A 17,810-nucleotide genomic window follows, 5' to 3' on the forward strand; every position below is an offset into this window, starting at 1 on the left:
GCTCCCAGCGGAGGAGCCTGACGTGGGGCTAGATCCCAGAACGCCGGGATCACGCCCTGAGCCGAAGGCAGATGCTTAACGACTGAGCCACCCAGGCACCCCAGTTTGTTTTTTTTTTTAACTTGGAATATCCTCCTTATCTCTACTTGTCAAAATTCATTGGATATTTTCAAAGTCAAAAAATACAAAACAAATAGAGCAAGATTTTAACATTTGTCATATTTGGCGGGTGGGTATCTGTTTTTGGTTTTACCTGAGTTCTGTGTAATTAATGTAAATGATTATTGAACTGTGTTGTTTGTGAATCCCATAATTTTTCCTTAATTTAGGGAAAAATGGACAACCAAGAATATAAAGATGCGTATGAATTTGCTGCAGATGTTAGGTTAATGTTCATGAATTGCTACAAATACAATCCTCCAGATCATGAAGTAGTGACAATGGCAAGAATGCTCCAGGTAAGTTGATAGGTATGCTCTGAAAGTGAGTTTTCTCTGAACATAGTTTGTAAATTTTATTTTATTCTTTCTAAAGTATTTATTTATTTATTTATTTATTTATTTATTTATTTATTTATCTGAGAAAGTGAAAGTGAGAGAGATCACAGAGGGAGAGGGAGAAGCAGACCCACTGCTGAGCGGAGAGCCTGATATGGGGCTTGATCCCAGGACGCTGAGATCATGACCTGAGCTGAAGGCAGACGCTTAACTGCCTGAGTCACCCAAGCACCCCTAGTTTGGAAATTTTAGAACCATAACTCAAAAGATAAAGAATGCCCTACTTCCCAAATATAAAGTACAATTTATTAATTAAATTGACTCTTAAAATGCAGGGGTTTTTTTTTGAGGTATAGCACACATTAGTAGCAAATCTTTTAAGAAGGCTGCCTTACACATAGAGGATATTGGGGAAATATTAGTGAAGAGGGGATAGTAGATATCTGAGGTAGGATTGACTAGAGCCCATGTTCCCCTGAAGGTAAAGCTCTAGGACTTTTGAGCAGAATGTAGTGGAGTAGGAGGTAGTGGAATGACGCATCAACCACAGGGTAGGAGATCCTTGAAAGGTCCTCTATACAACTTTGTGAGGTCTATCTTTACGTGGAAGAGAGGAGGAAAGTTCTAAGGTTGGCAGGCAAGGAAGCATGAGTCTTAGGTTTCTTCTTTGATACATCCCCCCCACCCCGTTTTATAGAGATAAATGGACATATAACATGTATAAGTTTAAGGTATATAACATAATGATTTGATGTATATATTATGTAATGATCTCCCCAAGGAAAAATAGAATTATCATGAAAATATGACACTTTTGTTGAAGGGTGTTATTGCTATATTAAGTTGAAAATACAGAAGATCTTTATAGTCTAATTTTCCATTATAGGATGTTTTTGAAATGCATTTTGCAAATATCCCAGATGAACCTCTTGAGAGTATGCCTGTCTGCTACATCAAAACAGATACCACAGAAATCCTTGGTAGGGAAAGCAATAGTGAAGCTTCCTCTGAAGATAACTCTTCTGGTGATTCTGAAGATGAACGAGTTCAACGTCTTGCAAAGCTTCAGGAACAGGTAGTTGATTGTAGTGATGGAAGTTTTTGTATATTTATGAGCTGTTGCTGCAGATCTATTATAAAATCATTTTTGTAGATTAAAAGCTGTTAAGATTTAGATCACTTAGCAACTGTGGGTTTATTTACTTCTGGCACATTTGTAATGTTTAATATTCTTTCTTACCCAGAGATCTGTGTATCTTAAAGTTCTGTTATCTTTCTAACCACAATGAGTTTATTCTCATTGAAATGATTTATATGACATAATTCAAGATATTTTATGGATGAGTTTTGTTCAGCATTGCTTCCTTTTGTGATAAAATGTTAACCCTGCTCCTAGCTCAAGCCTGAAAAAAACAATTAGAAAGTTGGGATTACCTGGAAATGTTAATTTTCATGATCTGTTTTTAGTTGAATATCTATGTTTATGGGTTGAGCACATGGTAGTATTTCTCATTTAATGTATGCCCTTCAAAATAAGGAATTTATAGAATGAAATAAGAACTTGAAGGAAATGTAAGACGAAATGAATTTCAGAAGGTTAGGCTTGACTTTTGAGTGCCTTCATTTTTTTTCCTAATGTGTTTAATTACAGCCATGAATGTTTAAAGAATTTTTTTCTTTATTAGCTGAAAGCTGTTCATCAACAGCTACAGGTTCTCTCCCAAGTACCTTTCCGTAAGTTAAAGAAAAAGAATAAGTCTAAAAGGGAAAAGAAGAAAGAAAAGGCTAATAACAGAGAAGAAAATCCAAGAAAAAAGTTCAAGCAAGTGAAATTAAAGGAAAAGTCCAAAAGCAAGTAAGTATCTTTTATAATGCCGTATTCATATAATAATATTATCTAACATAAATTTGACTAAATTTAATTTTTGTTTAGTCAGCCAAAGAAGAGGAAACAACAGGTATTTGCTCTGAAACCTGAAGATGAGGTTAATGCTAAGCCTATGAACTATGATGAGAAAAGGCAGTTAAGCTTGGATATAAACAAACTCCCTGGAGATAAACTTGGGCGAGTCGTTCATATAATACAATCAAGAGAGCCTTGTCTGAGAAATTCCAACCCTGATGAGATAGAAATAGACTTTGAAACACTGAAAGCATCAACATTGAGAGAACTGGAAAAGTATGTTGCCGCATGTCTAAGAAAAAGGCCGCTAAAACCTCATGGTATGTATTTCTTTCAGTAGAAATCAGTCTGGTATTTGTGTTAGTTTTTGGTAATACTTTTTGCCCTCTTAAATCACATAGGTAAGAAAATAACGAAGTCCAAAGAAGAATTTCATTCACAGAAAAAACAGGAGTTGGAAAAGCGGTTACTAGATGTCAATAATCAGTTAAATTCTAGAAAATGTCACACAAAACGTAGGTGGCAGTTGTTTATGTTTTATTTATTTTTAAAAAGGTGGCAGTTTTTTAAAAATATTCCTGTGATTATTTAATTCTACTGGCATTGTAATGTCTTTCCCTATTTTTAGCTGAGAAAACTCAGTCATCCAAGGCCATCGGAAGTGGTTCCCGACTGAGTGAAAGCAGCAGCAGCAGCACTAGCAGCTCGTCGGAGACTGAAAGCAGTAGCAGTGATTCAAGCTCCTCAGACAGCAGTGATTCCGAATCAGGTTAGCTGTCCCCTTAAGTGTACCCCTGTCCCCTTAAGCTGTCCCCTTAAGTGTACATTTTTTTCTTGTATTATTGAGGCTTATATTTTTAAGAATTGTTTGTCCCTTACCCAGAACCTGTGGTTTGGATGCCACACTTACTATTTAATTGCATGTTGACAATCTTACTATTTTCTTTAAAAGAGATACTGTGTAAAATGGAACTTCGGATTATATGTATAAGACTTACAGGTTTGTAATGTTGAAAAGAAGTTTACTAAAGGTGGGAGATAGTTTCTTAATATATAATACCACATCTTAATACGAGAAAATAACAAATAATAAAATTCCGATCTTCTCTTCCTTTTATAAAATAAAGGATTATTTGAAGATATCTTTCACTTCACTCTCCATGATTTATCAGACCACTCTAATGTTGCAAAGTATGTCCTGTTGTGACAATATATTCTAAATTGGATAATCACTTTGAATTAAGAAACCAGTCATCCCAGAAAAGGTTTAAAGCAGAATTTTATTCACTTTTGTGTTTTCTTCGCTACAGAATATTATCTTCCATTTATAGAAACATGTACTTCAAATTGAGATTTTCAATTATGCTGAAGTACCATATTAGCTTGGGTAGTTTATCATCAGCTGTATCAAGCTTAATTCAGTCATGTTTTCTTTGTGCTCTTTCATTAATGGTTATGTAGTTGACAATCACTGCCCCATGGATACTGACTTGGCAGTGGCATCCCATTATTGTCCACCAAAAGGCACATTCAGAATATAGGGCACTTTTGTGCCTAAGATTTTGCTTTATTTTAAGTGAGATGTTTTTTGTTTGTCATGAAATTTAGTTCTCTTTTAAAAAAAATACCCTACACAGAATATTGTCACATCAGGGATTCTTACCATTTGTAAGAATATCCCTCTTACTTCAGTCTGGTAGTAAGGGTCTGCAGGCTTGCGGTACATTTTGTTTCGCTTTTGGTTCTGTTTAGTTTGCATTTGTGTGGTGCTGACTGCTCCATTTTGTTTTTACATTTCTAAAGTATATAGTGGTAAACATTTTTGTTAGAATAAAAAATTTTTACTTTTGTTGGAATTTGTCATAGTAAATTTTTAAATTATTTTTGGGCTCTGATTATACATTATTTCCTTATATTTGACTTCAAAGCATAAAACAGTGCTGGAAAAGTATTTTAAGTTGTAATTAGCATTTGTAATTTCATCTAATAAAGCATTTGTGGCCTAATAAGTTAGAGCACTTTGTCTTTTATTTGTAGGATTAAACTGAGTTGTCCAATTATGTAATGGCTACTGATAAATAAATGCCTTGAGCATTAGTGGAAACATACTATATACAGAGTGCTTCGATAAAGGTATTCAAAAATACCTTAATTTTAATTTGAATGATCAATTTCTGATAGATTCTTCTAATACATTGCTTGAAGGAAAGATGTTTATCATCCACCATGTGTTCTTAAAGTGGTGTATGTTTTCCTGACTCTCTAGTGGAATAACTTGGCCTCAGAATTATAATTTAACACATTTGCGTTGAATTTTTATTTTATGACTGACATCCTTGTTTAATGTCATCTTTTTCAATAACAGGGATTGTTTTTGAAAACACTTAAAATCAAAGCAACACATTTTTATATTTCAGCTTACATTATGGATAGTGTGTAGGTTTGTGACACTAAGGTCAGTTTGTCTTCTAATATGATAGTATGAGTTAGCATTTTTCTTTGAAATTTTTGTTTTATAAACATTGAAACTATGTACTTGATTCAAGAAACACTGTATGTACAATGTGCAATTATAAATTGCAAATACAATGCCTACCTTAAGTGAGCATTAAGTTCTGTTTGGGTTTTTTTTGTTTGTTTGTTTATTTTATTTAACAAAATAAATTAGTAAGTGAAGCAATAGGACCTTTGTCCTAAATATTAACTTTAATTGTATGCATTGAAATACTGTAAGGCTCTTAATTTAGTGTGTACTATAAGAACATTTTTTACTTGAACAACGAAAACCCTAAATAAAAGGATTATAAATTATGAAAAATAATTGCCAGACCATATCAATAGCAATACTTAAGTAAAAATAAGTAAAGCATCTACTATTCTTACCATTATGCACATGACATTCTCAAGGAGCAGATGACAAATCCCAAGTATGTATAAGTCTCAAGGTAGAGGGAAATGGAATTACTTACTGAGAAAATACAATTTGTGAAAATTAGGAATATTAGCACACACTTTGTTATTTAAGTAAAAATTAACTGAAAATATTCATAAGATTTTGTAGCTTTAGAGTTTATTATGATTTGCGCAGAACTGAAACTTACAGTTGGAGTATCTTCATTACAATAACTCCGGTTAATAAGGCTTTTGTTTTTGTTTTTTTTTAAAGATTTTATTTATTTATTCGACAGAGATAGAGACAGCCAGCGAGAAAGGGAACGCAAGCAGGGGGAGTGGGAGAGGAAGAAGCAGGCTCATAGCAGAGGAGCCTGATGTGGGGCTTGATCCCATAACGCTGGAATCACGCCCTGAGCCGAAGGCAGACGCTTAACCGCTGTGCCACCCAGGCGCCCCAATAAGGCTTTTGATTATTCAAGATAGGAGATAAGAATATAAGTTCATTTCTTCAAAATGTTAATAGAGGAAACTTTTCTGAAAGCTTTTTTTTAGAAATTCTTTCCTGATAGAAGGATATTGATCTTTAGCAATCGTTTCTTAATCTGTTTTTTAATATCTGCCTTTTGGAATTTTTATAGCAGCTTGATGGTATGCAGTTTTCTTAACGAAGTCATGATCTTTTGTAATTTTGGTTATCAAGGACAGAGCACTACATTAACTTTTCTTAATTCCCTAATATTATTGAATCATATGATTCTTCAGTTATCCTGTATTAGGATTTGGTCTCTCTTTACTGCAGTAGCATTCTGTTCAGATGTGTGAAATATGGGTGTGCAAAATGTTTGGAAGGTAACATCTGTGAAAAACATTTAAATATTGTAAATTGTGTTAGAGTGTAACTATCTTCTCTGTATTCTCAAACCGTACTTTATGCACTTCTGAAAAATATGGACTCAATTCTCCTTTATTAAATAGGATTCATTAAATGGCAGAGCTATGATTTCTAAGGAAAGTTTGATTTAAAAATCCTTTAACATTTCAAACAAGATATTAAGTTCCAAAATAGAGTTGGAATGAAATCCCAAATTTTTGAAAAATATAAATGAGCTATCTGTGGGGTAGAATCAGTACTAGATTGCAGATTTGTTTTAATTTGGTTATACCATTTAAATTATTTTCTTGACTGACAACAGTATATGGAAATTGTCATGTGCAGATTAGCCAAGAACATTTATTAAACATTGGTGTATTTATTAAATACACAACCTTCCTTAATTATTTTTCATAACCATCAAAATATTATCAAATGTCAGATCAAAGATGTTAATGAGGTTTGACAATAAAATGAATTCCAGATCTTTATATGATATGTTAGGTGGGCTCAGCTAGTATGTACATATAACCTGTTGAGAGTTTTCTAATGTTCAACAACTTTGGCTATCTTGAGTGTTATAATAGGGAGGAATATAGTAATTAATAGATTCAATTGTGTGGTCAGTATTACTGAGAAACAAATGGGAACAGCTCATTGGTAGTAGTGCTTTTGATAGAAATCTTCTGGAAAATAACTAGGAACTGTCTAAATGTAAGCTGATATACTTGATTAGTGTAGAATAGAATATTTTTCAGGAATGTTTGTAATTTCAATTGTTCAGTACTTACAAGGAAGCTCTGTGGTTACGGCATCAATTCTTTACCTGATTAAGACAAAGTGAATTTGTCACTTCATTTGTTAGACTTTTTGCTTTTGTTGGCTTCAGTGTAATTTCAGAGAATGAAATTTATGGAGTTCTTTTACAGTTTCTTTTTTAAAAAATTTACTTAGTCATGGGTGACTTAGAAACAGGAATAAAAAAACTTCTCTTTTTAGTTCTACAACCTAGGTTTTCTGTAGAAGTGACAAGGAGATGATTTTTTTTCCACGTAAGGGAAAAAGCACAAAAAGGACTTGGTTCAAGTCTGGATTTTGTTTTACCTCCTTAGGAGGAGGATGGTTTAGTGACTGTAGGAAGTATGAAATAATAGTTTGGGAATAATCTTTGCCATTTAAGAGAAATGATCAGAGTTTATCATTCAAATTTTTAAAACCTTATGATCTTCTCATCAGTTAAAGTGTTTTCAAAGCAAAAGCACCAGAAAGATAAATCCAAAGACCCAGGCTTGATTAAAAACATATATATTGGGGTCAATACTTGAGCCTTTGAGTCTTCGAAATTAGTGATGAATTTTGTCTTGTGCATTTAAAAATGTCCTGTTCAAAGTGGGTCTTACTGAATAAGCAGTCTGTCTAGAATAGTGTTTTCTCAGTACATTAGAATCTTCTGTAAAACTTTTAAAATAGTGTCCGAACCTGAATTGAATGGAGAATGGGGCCAGGTCTATGTGATGTTAAAAGTATTTCAGGGGCGCCTGGGTGGCACAGCGGTTAAGCGTCTGCCTTCAGCTCAGGGCGTGATCCTGGCGTTATGGGATCGAGCCCCACATCAGGCTTCTCTGCTATGAGCCTGCTTCTTCCTCTCCCATTCCCCCTGCTTGTGTTCCCTCTCTCACTGGCTGTCTCTGTCTCTGTCAAATAAATAAATAAAATCTTAAAAAAAAAAAAAGTATTTCAGGTGACTTTAATGTGCTGCCATGTTTGAGAACTGTTGGTTTAAGGTTTTTCCCTTTTGTTTCCACTTTTTAACTCTAGTTATAATGACTTTGGTAAAAGGAGCAGCAGTTTATAATTGGGTTGTTTTGGGCACCTGTTTACTCAGGTAAACATCTGCCTTGGGTTCAGGTCATGATCCCAGGGTCCTGGGATCAAGCCCCGCATGGGACTCCCTGCTCAGTGGGGAGTCTGCTTCTCCCTCTCCCTCCACCCCCCTCTCTGCTCCCACCCCCGCTCATGCTCCCTCTCTGCCAAGCAGTCTTTAAAGGAATCAAATTTTTTTAGTTCAAAAAAAAATTGCTTGATTTTTTTTTTTTAATCAATAGAACATGTCTTTGGTGATAAGTTTGGGCAAATCATTTAACATCTCTGGACATTCTTTCTTTCTTATAAAATAAGGTAGCAGAACCCAGGAGTGACCTAAATCCTGTACTATATAACGGAAGTGTGATTTATTTCTCTAATTTAAAAATTTTCGGTAATTTTTTCTGCTTATATGGCATAACATTCTGGTTTTGCACTATGGTATTCATATTCAGCTTATTAAGTTTTTTAATCCATACTGTCTTGCTGATAATATTTGCTATCTCTGGAGCGTTTATCTCAGTGCTTTGATAGGTGATGAGTATTAAACCAATTCTTAAATAAAATATTTGATTCCAGCTCTTTTTTATTCTATGATTAAATTTTTTTTGCCTTAGTTTAAAAAGAAAACTTTCCGATCAAAAATTTATATTGAAGTTTTGGGAAAGATGTGAAAATAGAACATACTACATAACATGCATAATATGCATTTGTTTAGTAGTTCATGTATATTATCTGATTTGATCCTCTTAAGGTAGGTATGCATATTATCACAGTTCCCTGGAGAATTAGTTGACAGGTTATATGTTACCACTGTACTGTTCAATTTCATTAATATTTGCAAGACCTGGGGCTTCTTCACTAATTGAAATGCTATCTTAAGCTTGATGGTGAAAATGTGTATGTTGGTCTTTTAATTGCAAAGTCCAGGAACTCATAAATAAACAGAAATAAATAGTTTACTACATTCCTGGAAAGTCGACTATGTAAGAGTAGAATGAGAACCAAAATGCTGAGTTTTAGTCAGTTATTATTCATTTATCCATAGTCCGTAAGACTTTTATGAAGCATACTGTATTGGGTGGTTTTGACTTTTTTAATTGCTGTATAATTGACATACGATAGTCTATCAGTTTCAGGTGTATAACATAGAATTCAGCATTTGTATACATTGCAGAATAACAACTACAATAAGTCTAGTTGCCATTCTGGTTTTTTCAATTAAAAATTCTTTGATGCCTTTTACTAGTGTCTTCAGACTTGGAGATGCTAATTTTTAAAATTCTGAGATTTATTTTTATATATCAGAAAACTAGTGCCCTTGAATTTTTTTAGTAGAACACTAATGTGGTATGTCATACTTTATTATACTTAAAAGAGTTTATGTAAATCACAGATAATGTAGTTTAGCTGCATATTTGAATAGTTAAGATAGATGTGTAGATGTGCATATAGTATATGATCGTATTAACGAAGTCTGTTTTTGTTCAAAGCCGAAACCATAATTTATCCCCTAAATGCGAAAGCTCCTTGGATCTATAGCCTCAGTCTTTGCTCTCTGTATTCTTCCCTTCCACCTAACCCCCAACACGTAAATAATACTTAGTGGAGTGACATTAAGATGGTTCGTGTCATTTCAAATACTTGAGTTCTTTAAATTAAAGCACTTAATTGAGTGGCATTTAGCAGTTTTAACAATGTCCAGCATCAAGCATTTTAGGAGAGGAAAGAACAGTAACACTTCCAGTGGAAACTGATGGCATTTCAGGAGGCAGAAGGTAATTATTAAAATTAGAATGTTTTAAGTTTGAATAAGATTTGATGTTAACCAGCTATGGTGCCCTGGAACCTGAAGCAGATAGTGTTCAGGTGGCTCATGAATGCTGACCTGGAAAGATGGGTCAAGGCATTAACTGCTGGTTTGGTGCTTTACCACATTGATGTAGGCTTATGATTGGGGAGGACAGCACCAGAATCAACTGTAAGATAAAGAAAGAGGCACCTATGAGCACCATGTCAGAGATCTCTTTTTATAACTATTCTACCACCAGTGTCCGCTGTAAAGGTATTTCTAAAGGTAAAGAAGGTAGTATAAAAACCATTGCTACATAGTTGAGGCTGCCAAATAACTAGAAAGTAAGTAAAGGATTATTTGGGGTCTTTCCTATAATGCTTAGTAAGCAGAGCAGACTTTGCCATGAAATCAGATAGCTTTACTTTTCATAAAAGACTCAGATAAGTGACATACCCTTCTCTTATAGTAAATTCTTAATTATTTAAGTCCCTAATGGCTATATTTATGGCTACTTGTTAAAAGATTTTAATATAATTCATCCTACTTGCTTAAAACCTTATCTGTGTTGTAACTTGTTCCTTTTTAAACTATTATTCAAACTCTTTACTATGCTGTTCTTTTTGCCTAAATAATCCAAATTGAAATTTGTGAGTGGATATTTATTCCGTTATGTGGAAAAGAAAATATCCCTTTTAAAAAGCAAGTATCCCTTTAGAATTTTGACTGATTCAAAGGTCAAAGACCTGGTAACTATAAGAATTTCTTGATTTAAGAGGTTGGTATTAAAGGTATTTTCTTGAAATGACCATTTTATTTCTAATATGAAAATCATTTATAATTTAAATGGTAAGTTTTTAAGCTGGGAAATACTGAAGTATTTCTTTACATACATTTGCAGAAATGTGTCCTAAATTTACTGGAGTAGAACAGAATGATTCTCCTAAAGAACAAGTAATGGTAAGTTAATTCTTCATTTTTTACCTCAAAATTTTAAAATGCATGCTATGACTCACTGGTATAGTAATAAATTCTTTAAAATTTGTTTTGATTTGGGTGCCTGGATGGCTCAGTTGATTGGGCATCTGCCTTCAGATCAGGTCATGATCCCAGAGTCCCAGTCAGGTAGTCTGCTTCTCCTTCTTCCTCTGCTCTTCTCTCTGCTTGTGTTCTCTTGCTCACGCTCTCAAATAAATAAATAAATAAACTTTAAAAAAAAAAAAGATTTCTTCCTAAAGAAAATAGAATACAGGAACTAGTTGGCTCCATTTTTCTTTTCTTTTTCTTTTTTTAAAAGATTTTATTTATTTATTCGACAGAGATAGAGACAGCCAGCGAGAGAGGGAACACAAGCAGGGGAAGTGGGAGAGGAAAGAAGCAGGCTCATAGCAGAGGAGCCTGATGTGGGGCTTGATCCCATAACGCCGGGATCATGCCCTGAGCCGAAGGCAGACGCTTAACCGCTGTGCCACCCAGGCGCCCCTGGCTCCGTTTTTCTAATAAGGTATAACTGTTCTATAAATCAAACAGATTAGTAGAACAAATTATAGAAGTTTGAAATTCATCTTGAGAGTCTAAATACAGAGGGAAGGCCTTGCTTTTCCTGTATGCACACAGTAGGATGTAGGGTGTGTACAGTAAGGTGGAATTTCTAAAGGTAGTAGGAAAATGGTAGTTAGGGTTCAAGATAAAGCTTTTAATTACCAGCTATTAATTTTAGCACATCTATGATTAGTAGTTGACATGCTTTGAAAAGGATAGAAGTAATTTTTTTTAAGATTTTATTTATTTATTTGACAGAGATAGAGACAGCCAGTGAGAGAGGGAACACAAGCAGGGGGAGTGGGAAAGAAAGAAGCAGGCTTCCAGTGGAGGAGCCTGACATGGGGCTTGATCCCAGAACACCGGGATCACGCCCTGAGCTGAAGGCAGACGCTTAACGACTGAGCCACCCAGGCACCCCAGGATAGAAGTAATTTTACCTGTTACTAATTCAGGTTGTCATTCCCATTAAATTTTTAATCCTCTGTAACCTTCTCAAATATAGAGTTGTAGGTATATACCTTTATTAAATTATAAATTATTTAACATCATGTAACTAGGTTAGGGGTACACAACATAAATACCTGTCTTGAGGGAGCTCTTAGTTGTGAGAAGAAATAAAATGACATGGTTAAGAGGTTGCATGATTAGTGCTATAATCTCTATTCATAATTTATTGAGAAAATGAAGAAGGAGCATACATTCTGCCTTTAAGAGGGAGTGCTTGCAACGGGTTTTAAACTACAGGGAAAAGGAAGAAATGGTTAGTACATTGACACAGACTAGGACTTATTTTTTAAACAGAGGTCGTAGCGTTAAGAGAGGCAAAAAAAGCTCAGGCGGTGTGTTCAGGGAACTATGACAACATAGGGTATTTGTAAGAGATTAGTTGCCTTGGGAGATAAAATAGGGCTTTGAACACTTAGGTGGTAAAAAATATGGTAGGCAAGAGTGAGTTCTTGAAGGCTTTTGAGTAGGAATAAAATACAGATAGTCTGTTGCCATAGGTATTAGAGGAATCAAAATTATATCAATGAATTAAAGCATTCTCCATACATAGCATATAGAATGCTGTCATAATAATCTGTTTGTGGCCAGAATTTTTTCAGTGTCCCTCATTGAGGAACAAAATGCCCTTTGGTAATAAAAGAGAGAATGTATTTAGGTATGTGAATAAATGCATGTATTTGTGTGTTTCAAAAAGTGATTTTTTTTTTTTGCTGATTTGACTTAAAGTTTTGGGCTTGGGTCTGTATTATTGTTGGGATAAACATTTTTATGGCATTAGCTTTTTTCAAGCTAGCATAGATAGGTATTCATACACATGCCTTATCTACTCATTCACTAACTCCTTTGTTAGATGGAGGAGAAAGACTGTCTTACTCATCTCTGTACTCTATACAACTTAAAGCTTAGTAGGTAAGGTACCTCAGGTTTGGTACTATAACTTAGCTTGCAACTGAATAGATGTAAGATTCTAGGTAAGTTGCTTTTATTATATCTAAGTCCTGTTGCAGACTGTAAATGGGGATGATAGTTATACCGAACTCATGAGATTATTGTGAGAATTGAAGAACTATATAAAGGGTTTAGCCTAGTGCCTCACACATTATAAGCATTAAATAAATATTAGCTATTATAAAATACAGTTTTTACTTAATAAACTAATCAGAATTTGTTGATAGTCTTACGGGTCAACTATCATGATTTTTACCCACCCTTCCCATTATGCCTATAATTCAGTAATGAAAAGGGAGTAAAAGTAAGTGGATTAGTCTCTAGATTTGGTATAAAGGCTCAGTTTTTATTTTCCATAGTTCACAGAAAAACATTTGAAAATGAGCAGCACTATTTAATAACATGTAAGTCTGTATGTATTATTAACTAAAATTGTAGTCTTCGACTAACTCTATTTAAAACTATAGGATGGCCAAGTCATTTAATCTTTCCACACCTTGGTTTTCTCATCTGTAAGAATGAGATAATTATACCTTACAAGTTTGTATGACTTAAGTAATACCATTTTTTGAAGATAGTATTATGTTATGTTTTTCCTCTCATGTTTTCTGGGTTTTTTTAGTTAAAAATCTCTTGTGTGGTTAAAACACTGAAAGACAATTTTATTTATCTTTGTCTTAACAGATACAGTCTTCTCTGCAAGATAAAGCATTTGCAAAAACTACCCATGTTTGTCAGACTTCATATTCATGTGAAACTTCACCAAAGCACCACCAGTTAGCATTTAATCATCAAGAATTAGAACATTTACAGAGTGTGAAAAACATTTCACCTTTACAAATTCTGCCTTCCTCAGGTAAAAAATTAACTAGTAAATAACTAGGAAATTCCAGGTTAGAAATAATCACTGAAGCACATGGTTAGAAATTATCTGCTTTATACCTAAAGGTACTCATTACATTTGTTTTTTAAAAATTTTTATTTAAATTCAATTAGCCAACATATAGTACATCATTAGTTTCAGATAATTCATCAGTTGTATATAACACCCAGTGCTCATCCTATCACGTGCCCTGCTTAATGTCCATCACCCATTTAATTACCCCATCCCCCCACCCACCTCTCCTCCAGCAACCCTTAGTTTGTTTCCTATATTAAGATCTCTCATGGTTTGTCTCCCTCCGATTACTTCCCATTCATTACATTTGAATAAGAAAATTATATGTGCAGTTCACATGCAACTTACTTTCAGGTAGATTATATACATTGGCATAGGCCATATATTAAAACCTTTTACTGCCAGGGTCCATACTACTAAGTTCTGAACAGATTTGGGAAATGTTGCTCTAATTTCCACAGTGCCTCTTTGAGTTGGAAAGGTAGGATGGAATATGGAAAAGATAGAGATTTTATAGGTAGAATAATTAAGTTATATACATGAGAAGTAGTTTACAGCTAAGGAAACTTGGGCTAGAAATACTTGCCTGGCAGTGGTTCCCATTTACCAAAACATCTTCCAAATCTGGTTAAATTTTTATATTGTTAGATTTATTTGACTAAGTATCCTGTCTGTTAGTCTTGTCAGTAAAGATATTGCCTATCTCATCCTGATTCTCCTGCCAGTGTATGGCACAAAGGATAATTTTCTGATACTGATGAGCCCAGCCTAGGAGTACCTGAACTTTGAGAAACTATTCAGGTCTAGCCTAGAGGCAGGTGTGAATATTCCTTATCCATTTCTTCCCTCTAGGCTGCTCACTGGGTTGTGTTTGGCCCTCCAACAGCAGGGGTTTCTCCAAAGCAGAAGAAATTTCTAAATTGTCTTATTACAGCACAGATTAGGAGAAACAGAAGTTTTGATCCTCCTTTATTGCTTCCAGTGATAGCTCCCTACTGTTCTGTGTTTGAACATTCCATATTGTATTTAACTCAAGTTTTAGCTCTTCCCAAAGCAACACTGGAGGGCATCCCAGGAATAAAAAATAAACAAAGATCCAAAGTATGAAATATTTACGTCTGTCCTTTTGTGGAAAAAGGTTTTCAAATTATGCAGGAGCATAACTGAAGATGTACTAATTCTGGGTCATGAATTACCTTGAATACAAGTGTTCCATTTGGGTCTTTTGTATATAAGTAGCTTCAAACAGGAGCACAACAAAATTAGATTTTATATTAGGAAATGATTATTGCTTAACTATACAGGGGACAAATTAAAATGAAGATGCTCTGGTGTAGTGGGGACCAAGTAAGGAAGCCGAGTGCTATAGTCTAGGAAGGAAATTATGAGGACCATAACTAAGGCAGCAAGTATGGAAAGGATATGGATAAATTAGAAAAATATTTTTGTGGTGCAGTTGATAGGCTCTGTTAGAATGAATGTCTCACCAAGGTATCATCCAACAGTTGGACTGCCATTAAGAGGCAGTGCTCACTTTGGACATGTTCGAAGTACTAGAGTATCTAATTGGAAATATATAACTATAAATTGGTTTCTAGAACTAACAGGGTATAATGAGAACTATAATTTAGAAATTACCAGTATATAGAAGCTACTTGAAACTGAGAAGGAATGAAAACACCCAGGAAAATGTATAGAGCAGGAAGAGAAAGGTCAAGGACAAAGTTCTAGGAAACAAAACTTCCTCAGTAAAAATAGAAGAAATTAAATTAAAAGATGATGTCATCAAATCACAAGAGTACAAAAGTACCACAAGAGTATATTGCAATGCATTAAAGTAAGATGAGGAGTGAGGAGAGAAGATTAAAATTGACAGTGTGAGATTTTTTGCTTTTGCAAAAGGTTTTTTAGTGGCCATTGTGATTGGGGTAGAAGCCAGATTTTCGTAAGTTGAGAAGTAATGGAATCTGAATGTAAACCAGTCTTTCAAGAAGTTTGTTGGTGGAGAAGATAGCTGTGGCTTTAACAGGAAGATAGTTTTTTGGGTTGGGGGGGTTCATTGGGGTTTTTTGGTAAGAGAGGGAGACATTGTTTCATTACGTTTGAGTTTTTGAATCAGATTTGGACATTTTTAAAGGTTGATCGGAAAGAGCCAGAGTAGAGAAAGGTGCTGTTTTCATTATAGTAAATTCATAGAAGATTGGTAGGGATAGCCCTGAAGAAGAACTAAACAGTAGAAAACAAAGAATTCAGTCAAGATCATTTTTGTTCCTATTTTAAGAAAACATGCTATCTGTGAAAAGTCAGGCTTTCAATATCTAAGTCTTCAGTCGGGGTAAGTTTATTATATTACTTAAATTTTGGATTATATGTGATTGTGAATAAAAGGAATTTGTGTGAATATTGTATAAAAGGAATGCTTGGATGATGCTAGAGTGGCTATTCTATTGCACTTACCAAATTTTTCAGAACCAAGTGGTTTGCATTTGCCACCTGTAGGTGGCACTATGCCCAAGGGAAACTGCAAATGTGTATAGGCTAACTGTATATAGAAGTTTACTTTTATGAGGTTGAATCTTGATGGAGATAAATTTTTAGTTAAATCTTTTAAACAAAGATTTTTTCACTTACATTTTCTTAATTAAAAACAGTTTGATAAAATTTTAGTACATAAAAGCTTTAAGAAATTGAATCAAGTGTTACCAGTTTTTTCAAAACTACTGCCATCATCTCCGCATGAACTGGAAAATGCCTAATTTTTTTCCTTAAAATGTTGAAGTTTTAAGTTACAAAGGATTACTAGCCTTATCCTTATAACTAGCCCGTTTCCCAAATTCATTTCCCAGCTTATAAATCTTCACTCAATTATATTAAGAATTTTTTTAAAACAAATACTTGTGCTGTCATATGATTGTGAATTAACATGGCAAATGAAAAGGTAAATCAAAGAGTTTGCCATCTATTAAGAAAAATAAACAACTGGTATACAAAGTAAAAATAATGTTCCCTAAAAGAATCAAATCAAAATTTAAAGAGGTGAGGAAGGCAAAATTGCCTGATCTCTTTGGCAGATGTGTATTTTACAGATTAAGTATCATTTGAGCTGGATATTGGAGGAAGAAGTAAGACTTATCTATGTATATCTAGGACTGAAAGGCATTTTGGATGGAGGAAACAACATGCATGAAGGTATTTAGGCAATCAGTAATTGGATGTGATTAAAGCTTTGGTTGGATAAATAGGAATATGGGGGAATGAATTTGGAAAGGTAGACCAGGTTCAGATCATAAAGACCCTGATAACTGCAGACTTTGGACTTAATGGTAATGGTATAGTCAGTGGGGAGCTAGTGAAGGTTTTTTTTGAAAAAAGGGTGTGCTTCAAGGTAATTAATCTGCCAATATTATATAGGTCAGTTGGAAGAATGGGCCATAAGGACCAGAGAAAGAAGAGACCAACTGGGCTTTTGCAGTAGTAGGGGGAAAAAATGAAGTAACAGAAAGAAAAACAAAAGGTTGAAAAAAATTACAAGGGTAAAATGAGCAGGTCTGCAAAAGATGAATATAAGCTAGATTTTAATAACAAAGGCTTATAAGCTTCAGTGGCTCAGAGAATATGGGCTAGATACTGGTGCAGGTTGAAAAACATAAGTCTGAGAAAAGAGAAGTTTTGTAGTGTTGTGCGGTCATCCCCATAAAAATGTGTTTCAGAAAAGGGTCATCCCCATAAAAGGGTCATCCCTATAAAAATGTTTTTCAGAAATTTGGACCCTTGACATACTTCCTAGGCTTTTGTGACGCCCTTTTCTTCATCATCCGCTCTTTGAATGTTCCTTACAGATATCTCTGAATCTGCCTATCTCTAAATACTGATAATACTCTGAGTTACATCATTAAGCCTTTATCTTTTTACTTCAGGGTATTCCAGCAATGTTCCAAAGCCTAGGTTTACTAAGATAGTAGTGATGCCGTCAACTTTATAGCAGTAGGCTTGGAACAGCCTTCCCATTTACCCAGGTCTGCCATACATTGATTATTTTCTATTTATTATAACATGTAAAAGGTTGGAAGGCAGTGATCTTGGTGTCTGTG

The 17,810-nt window shown here is 34.4% G+C and overlaps 1 protein-coding gene across 6 annotated transcripts in view; it reads left to right on the forward strand.

Annotated features, from left to right (window-relative positions):
- BRDT (bromodomain testis associated) overlaps positions 1–17,810 on the forward strand; it is a 69,250-nt gene that overhangs the window by 27,249 nt on the left and 24,191 nt on the right. For all 6 annotated transcript variants that reach the window (XM_019806886.2, XM_034653893.1, XM_034653890.1 and 3 more), the window contains 8 exons: positions 330–458; positions 1,384–1,572; positions 2,183–2,352; positions 2,431–2,720; positions 2,802–2,915; positions 3,029–3,169; positions 10,723–10,781; positions 13,506–13,677. In XM_019806886.2, coding sequence (XP_019662445.2) covers positions 330–458; positions 1,384–1,572; positions 2,183–2,352; positions 2,431–2,720; positions 2,802–2,915; positions 3,029–3,169; positions 10,723–10,781; positions 13,506–13,677 — 1,264 coding nt within the window. The remainder of the gene's footprint in view (positions 1–329; positions 459–1,383; positions 1,573–2,182; positions 2,353–2,430; positions 2,721–2,801; positions 2,916–3,028; positions 3,170–10,722; positions 10,782–13,505; positions 13,678–17,810) is intronic.

The sequence above is a fragment of the Ailuropoda melanoleuca genome, chromosome 2 (genome assembly GCF_002007445.2).
Source record: "Ailuropoda melanoleuca isolate Jingjing chromosome 2, ASM200744v2, whole genome shotgun sequence".
Taxonomy (NCBI): domain Eukaryota; kingdom Metazoa; phylum Chordata; class Mammalia; order Carnivora; family Ursidae; genus Ailuropoda; species Ailuropoda melanoleuca.